Source organism: Tupaia chinensis, unplaced genomic scaffold (genome assembly GCF_000334495.1).
Source record: "Tupaia chinensis unplaced genomic scaffold, TupChi_1.0 Scaffold145396_1, whole genome shotgun sequence".
Taxonomy (NCBI): domain Eukaryota; kingdom Metazoa; phylum Chordata; class Mammalia; order Scandentia; family Tupaiidae; genus Tupaia; species Tupaia belangeri.
This window is the reverse complement of record NW_006205257.1, coordinates 2,289,973-2,297,727: the sequence shown is the minus strand read 5'-3', so window position 1 is coordinate 2,297,727 and position 7,755 is coordinate 2,289,973. Positions and strand designations below refer to the sequence as shown.

The 7,755-nt window shown below is 47.9% G+C and overlaps 1 protein-coding gene across 1 annotated transcript in view; it reads right to left on the bottom strand.

Annotated features, from left to right (window-relative positions):
• ANKRD27 (ankyrin repeat domain 27) overlaps window positions 1-7,755 on the bottom strand; it is a gene marked incomplete in the record, with an annotated part of 85,726 nt that overhangs the window by 25,564 nt on the left and 52,407 nt on the right. Inside the window, 2 exon segments of the mRNA XM_027768071.1 lie at window positions 3,250-3,447; window positions 7,285-7,377. Coding sequence (XP_027623872.1) covers window positions 3,250-3,447; window positions 7,285-7,377 — 291 coding nt within the window.

The window sequence follows — 7,755 nt, the reverse complement described above, 5'->3', positions numbered from 1 at the left end:
TCCATCAGGAGTCGGTGCCTCCAATCAACAGACACAGAGAGCAAGGGAAGCCCAGAGGGGCCTCACAGCCTCCCTGGCCCACCACTCAGGCCTGCTAGTCCACAGCCATCAAGGGGGACCCTTACACTGGCAGCCACAGGTCTCAGGCAGGAGCAATCCAGAGCCGAGCAGAAGGCAGCCCTCTCTTTTCCTCTGCAGACCCCCCTTTGGAAAGACCTTTGGTAGAAGTGATGGTGGCAAAAGAACCTTTCTCCTGAGGTGTCACAGTGTCCCTGGCCAAGGGTAGCCATGCTCAGCACAGTCAGCTCTGGCTGCTCCCAAACCTGAGACCCTGGCAGTATTTGGCAGCATAGCTGAGGCCCCTGGAACCAGGGGACCCTCCAGGAGGAACCAGGGGAATTCCAGGAGGAACCAGGGGGCCAGGGAGTCTTGAAATGTGCAAAATCATGCAACCATAGATCTCATGCTAAGTGTTCTTACCACATACAAAAATATTAATAATAACTAATAAAGTGGGGGAAGAACACTGTTGGACATGACAGATATGTTTATAACACAGACTGCAGTGAGGGGTCATCACGCCACGCATCTTGATGATTGTATCTTCAAGCTCGAGATGTACATGTTAAACACGTGACGTTTTGTGTATCAATCTTCAATAAAGTGGCCTTTAAAAAAAACCGGCCAGGGGTCCAGCAGTTAGTGTAATGGCTATGTTGCTGGACTCCCATGTAGTCGACCGTGGTTCAAGTCCCAAACCCGGTGGCTTAAACTCATGCCAGGTGCATGTACATGCATGCCTAAGATCCCGAGAGGAGAAAGGAGAAGAAGAGATTGTGGCGTGGCCATCCTCCCTGGGGAGCGATTCCTCTCTTTCTGTTCTCTCTCCGTCTGGCGAGCATACACGCCCTATAGCAAAAGCCTCTGGGAAAAAAAAAGAAAGGAAAAAAACTGGCCAGCCACAATGACGCAGAAGTGACACAGCACTCCACGATGCTGAGGTCACATGGGAAGGTTGTAGGTTCTTATACCAAGGTCTCCCTGTGCACACCAGGGAACAGGTGTGTGCCTATGACCCTAGCTGGCAGAAGCTGGGGTTAGATCGTGGCATGAAGACTCTGTTAGGGGTGCCCCAATCTCTCTCTCTGCATCCTTCTCTTACAGAAGAAATAAACAAATATATATTTTTTTAAAGAATTATTTATTTACTTATTCCATTTGTTATTATCATTTCTTCTAATTTGACCAAAGAGAGACAGGGAAAGGGAAAGTAGAAAGCAAGCCACCAGGTCCAGGACTCAAACCATGGTCAGCCAAGTGGGAATCCAGCACCTTTAACAACCACGCCGCCACCTGTCGACCCTAACAAATATATTTTTAAAAAATGTACAGTGAGGAGCCAGTAGGTGGCCTGGTGGTTGAGGCTAGACTCCCAGATAGCCTGAACAACGGTTCAAGTCCCAGCTTGCTTTCTTACTTTCTCTCCCTCTCTCTCTGTCTCTCTGGTGAGCACACATGCCCTATAGTAAATTTTAAAATAATAATAATAATAAAATTAAATAATTATTTTTAAATGCAGAATAAGATGTGAATAAACCAAAAGAGCTCCTTAGAAGAGAGTTGGGAATTGTAGAAGGCAGCCAGTAAAACATCAAAAGGTGGTGGGGCCAGCAGGTGGCACAGTGGTTAAGGTGCTGGGCTCCCCCATGGCTGACCACAGTCAAGTCCTGGATCTAGTGACTTGAAAATCACGCCAGGCATGTGTGCGTGTGTGGCCAAAATCCCAGGAGGAGAATGAAGAAGGGATTGTGGCACGGTAATCTCCACTGGGAGGTGATTTCTGACATTCCCTCTCACTGTCTCTCTCCCTCTCTCTCCACCAAGTTCACACACCCTATGACAAAAACCTTAAAATAAAAAAAATCAGAATGTGGGAAGTTGGGGCTGTACAAAGGGGGCAATTGTACCTAGGGATTAAAATGGAATGCCTTACATTAGCCACAAATCGCTGACCTCCTGGACGTCCACAAGAAGCCCTGTGCTTTCCCGGCCGCTCCAAAGGCAGCCCTTCAGCTGCTACTGGGAGACCAGGGTACAAAAAGCAGGTCTCCACCCTGAGCCCCGCCCACTCACAAGAGGGGAGCACCCTCACCACAGATGGCCAAAACCACAGTCCCAGAAATTACTACCGGGAAAGGGTTGAGTTTATGAAAGAAACTACATTTATCAAAGAAACTACACCCAATGATGCTCACAACTGGCTGAGTTAGAACATAGTTTCTAGGACCAGCAGGTGGTGTGGAGGTTAAGGCGCTAGATCTCACATGACTGACTTCGTGGTTTGAGTCCCAGACCCAGTAGCCTGAACTTCATTCTACCAGGCGCATGCGTGCAGGCATGCCCGAAATCCCAAGAGGAGAGTGGAGAGGGGATTGTCGCGTGGCCATCATTCCCAGGGAGTGATTTCTCACTTCCCTTGTCTCTCTCTGGTGACCTACGGCAAAAACTAAAAAAAATAAAAACAAAAGCAAAACACCTCCATTCTCCTCTGGCATTCTGGGCACACACACATTCCCAGCATGAGACCCAAAGCTCTGGGTCCAGGACTTACACTACAGTCAGCCATGTAGGAGTCCAGTGCCTTAACCACCACACCACCTGCTGGCCCCACAAAGAAATCGAAGACTATGATTTCTAGGAACTGAAAAGGAAGTGCCAGAAAAGAAAAGCAGCCCCACAGTTACAGCTTCCACTCTCCATTTCCCGTCCCTACTTTTCCTGTTGCGAGTGGACGTCCCATTTTCACCCACTCCGTCTGCTGACACATCGACAGGACTCAGAGGCCAGAGCAAACTCTAATGGAAGCAGCTTTTGGAACCACACTAAGAAAAATTGCTAGTAAAATCGAAAATATAAATCAATAAAATGCATTAACGATGAGGTCCTGGATGAAGCAGAACTCGTGCAGGCCAAGTTCTGCCTGCAGGCAGAGACGCAGTTTGTCCTGCAATAGACCGAGATGTAATCTACAGACAGTGATTTGCTACTCAGAGATGAAAAGAGCTACCTTTGAGCTGGCAGGTGGAATGGTGGTTAAAGGCACTGGACTCTCACATGGCTGACCACAGTTGGAGTCTTGAACTTGGTAGCTTGCTTTCTCACGTTCTCTCTCTCTCCCTCTCTGGTCAAATTAAAAAAAAAAAAAAAAGTTAAAATAATAATCAAAAAATATAAATAAACAAGAGCTACCTTTGAATTTAATGCACACTGGAGTGGCGTTTCTTTCAGTCGGTTCTGGGTCTCTGTGGATGCTCCATTTTGCAGCAACGTCTCTATAATGCTCTGGTAACCCCAGCGTGCAGCTATGTGGAGGGGAGTGTCTCCTTTCTCGTTGCCGATATCTAGCCTGCATGATTGCACATCGTAATAGACCAAAGCCTTCACACACTGGAAAGAAAGGGAAAGACCATCAAATAGGGTGCTAAGGGACCAGCAGTTAGCATAATGGCTGTCGCTGGACTCCCACATAGTCGACCGGGGTTGGAGTCCCGAACCCGGTGGCTTAAACTCACGCTGGGCGCGTGTGCATGCGTGCCCAAGATCCCGAGAGGAAAGTGGAGGAGAAGGGATTGCAGTGTGGCCATACCCCCTGGGGGGGTGATTTCTCGCTTTCTGTCTCTCTGTCTGTCTCTGTCTGGCGAGCACACGTGCTGTATAGCAAAAAAACCTCTCCAAAAAGAAAAGAAAAGAAAAAACAAAAATAGGGCGCTAAGCCTTGGGCACCATCCATGCTCTCCTGAGACTCAGCCCATGCGCTGTGCAACCAAGGCAGCATTCACCAGGCAAATGTGCAGCAAAGACAGCTAGGATGCGAGGGCTCCACGTTTCCTGATCAGGACTCTGCGCTGTTTCACAAGAACACAAAGGCCAGACTGGCTCTGTAGTGTAATGGTTAAGGAAGTTGGATCCTACATGGCCAATCGCAGTTCAAATCCCAACTGCAGTTCAAACTGCAGCCCTGGCAGCTTGAAAAACACTCAAGGTATGTGTGGGTACCCACCAAAAATCCCAATAGGACTGAAAAGAGGAAGAGAAGGGATTACAACATGACCACACCCCACTAGGGGTTGCTTTCTCCCTCTCCTCTGTCTCTGTCTTTCTCTGGCAAGTATCCATGCCCTCTGGTAGTTTAAAAAAAAAAAAAAAACAGAACCAAAAACAAAGAAGAAACTGCCAATCAATAAGAAATTATAAACTATGGGACCAACAGCGGGCATAATGGTTACATCGCTGGACTCCCATGTAACTGAATGTGGTTCAAGTCCTGGACCCAGTGGCTTAAAACTCATACCAGGCACATGTGTATTCATGCCCAAAATCCCAGGAGAATGAAGGAGAAGGGATTGTAGTGTGGCCATGCCCCCAGCGGGTGATTTCTCCCTTTCTGTCTCTTTGACTCTCCAATGAGTACATGTGCCTTATAGCCATAATCTCTCTTGGAAAAAAAAAAAAGGCAATGACAAACTAAAACCATGATGTCTACAGAATATGGTTGGCACAGCAAGCCTGAGACCACTATCGCAGACTGTCCCTTGGCCTGCAATGTTCCCTGGACTCGGGGCTGCTAGAAGCATCCACAGGTCTCTAAATGATAAGGTGGCTTGCTGGGCCTCAACTCTGTTCCAATGACGGGGTTCATGCTGAAGGCCTGCTTCGTGCTGGAATCGTGGGAATCTGGTACATGTGGGGCAGAGCACAACGTGTGGTTAGCTTTCCTAAGAATCTTAATGAGTGGGTCACCAGGTGGCGTGGTGGTTAAGGCTTTGGAGCTCACATGGCCAACTCTGCACTTCGATTCCTGGATCTGGCAGCCTAATAAATATGCTGGGCACATGTGCATGTGTGCCCGAAATCCCAAAAGGAGAATGGAGAAGAAGGGATTATGGTGTGGCCATCTCTCCTGGGGGTGATTTCTCACTTTTCCTCTCTCTCTGTCTCTCTCTGCTGAGTGCACACACCCTATAGCAAAAACCTAGAAAAATAAAACAAAATATAACAAAACAAAAGCCAAAGCACAAAACCAACATGCTTCCCTGGACACAAGACTTTATAGTGTTGTTACAACTCATGGATAGAGGAATTGAGCGCATGCTATGTGACTCCAGGGACAGTAGCCTGTGTGAAGCTTGCCCCTGGTTTCCTCCAGACTTCATTCATGTGCCTTTCATCTGTGGATTTTGCTCTGTCCTTTTACTGTAATAAACCACAGCCGCGAGCACAACTTAGCTGCACAGTCCTCTAAGTCCTCCTAATCACTCTACCTGCGGCGGCCACGGGGACTCTGACACAACACAAAGATCATCACACAGCTGTGAAAGAACGGGTTAGATGTGCAGTGACTGACCCAGAGCGTTTCCATGATGTGGTGTGTAGTTGGGAAAGCAGGTTACATAAAAATACATAGAGGACAATCCCACTTTCGTACATCGACCATCTAAACCCTCCCCGTGGATAAATCTATCTGTATATTGCTAGAGGCAGAAAGGCCAGGGAGAATGGGAAGAGAAAAATAGCACACTTAGTAAAACAGTAAGTGAAAACAGAAATTATGGAATGTCTCGATACTACTATAAAAATAGAAAATAGAAAAACTGAATGCATACCAAGTTTAGATGATAGCAGCGACGAATGAAAATTATTTCATTTCAGAACAGGGCAATAAGCGACTAAGTTCTAGATCTCTGTTATTTCAATATGGCATCTGTAATACATTTAACTTTCATTTTTAATTTAAAAAGAAAAAAAAAAAAGAAAGAAAAAGGACCAGCATCAAAGTCTATTACTAAGGGAGCTGGAACCCACACAGCTTACCACAGTTGGAATCCTGGCCCTGGCAACCTGGAAAACACATGGGCACCAGCCGGTGTGCACACATGTAGATGTGCCCCAAGTCCCAACGGGATGTAGAAATGGAGAAGCGACTGTGGCCTGACCACGCCCCATGGAGGGTGCTTTCTCCCTCTCTCCTTCTGTCTCTCTGCCTCTAGCAAGTGCATATGTTCTCGTGCAATTAAAGAAATGTGTGTGGGACCAGCAGGTGGCATGGTAGTTAAGGTGATGGACTCCTACGTAGCCAACTGCAGTTCAAGTCCCGGACCTGACTGACTGCTTTCTCATTTTCTTGCTCTCTTTCTCTCCCTGCCCCCTCATCTCTCTCTGATGAGCACACGTGCCCTATAGCAAATTAAATAATAATAATAAATAAAATTAAATCATTTTTTAAAACTAAAACAGTTGACGGTTTTATTTTCACATTTCACAATACAAATGAAAACTGCACTTTATCCCACTTCTCTCCTCCAAAACTACTCTTATTTTTAATTTGGTTTAATAGTAAATGGGAGAAAGTCTTCCTTGTCATGCTGTTAGAAAACACCCAGAATCACAGCACCATGACCTCTGGGGAAGTAGGACAAGTGAATATAAAACTGACATAAGAGGGACCAGCAGGTGGCATGGTGGTTTAGGCGCTGGACACTCCCACATGGCCGACCATGTTTCGAGTCTTAGACCTGGTGGCTTGCTTTCTCACTTTCCCTCTCTCTCTCTCTCTCTCTCTCTCTCTCTCTGGTCAAGTTAAAAATAAATAAATGAATAAATAAAATTTTAAAAAAAAAAAAAACCTGACATAAGCGGCCTCCCCTCCACCATTATCTGTCTGTCTGAGTCATTCCTGGCCGGGTAAGCACCATCATGGGCCTGGTGGGAAGTCTCATCACTGGGGGCCCCGGCATCACGGGCATGTGGCCTCCCACGGGTGGCTTCATTCCAGGAGCAGGTCCTACTGGCCTCATCCCAGGAGGAGGGGGGCCCATTCTTGGCATCATGGGAGGGGCCCCCCAGGTGGGGTGCTGGCATCATGCCAGGGTGAGGAGGACCCAGGAGACAGGGGAGGTAGGATCATTGCCCCTGCAGGAGGAGGAGGAGCAGAGAATGGAGTAGGAGGTCTCTTCTCATGTTGAAACACAGCCATTGTTCTCAGTCAGGCTGAGCCTGCTCTTCCATCCATTTCTGATAGGAGCCTTGCACATTCTCTTTGGGTTTCCTAGCACTGCGGTATTTTTCTCATGGGTGGAGAATCGTGGGTGAGGTATGTATCACAGGAGTCACAGTACAATTTAGGCACGTTGCCCTGCAGCCCGTAGGCCACCAATAAATACCTGTTTAAAAAAAGAAACAAAACAAACAAAAAGCCAGCCACTCCGGCTCAGCGAGCACACTTACGTCTTCGTGCCCATAGGTGCAGGCCAGGTGGAGGGGGGTGTTGCCGTTGTTGTCCTGGACCTCGGCGCTGGCCTTGTAGTGCAGCAGCAGCAGCTTGCAAAGGACAGGAGAAGGCAGGTGAGCACTGGCCACACAGCCATGCACAGCTGCCTGGCGGGGAGGCGTGTGCCGTCCTAAACTCTATTTACTTACGTTACCACTGATATTACATCCTTGCCCTTAACCTGACAGTTCAAAGGTTAATGAAAAAAGCCGACAGCCCCACCTTCTCTCCCCCAGCTGATCAGAAAGTTTCAAATCTAAACCAAAGACCATTCCCAGCAGACTCCAGCAGGTGTCAGCTTCCAGCCTCCTCTGCACCACCAAGGCAAAGCCGGTGTGGAACCTGGGGGGCCTACAGTGGGAGCCTGGGGTGCACCCCAGCCTGCACTGACTGGGACTATGAGGTCAGCTCGCAGGGCCGCTCCTCCG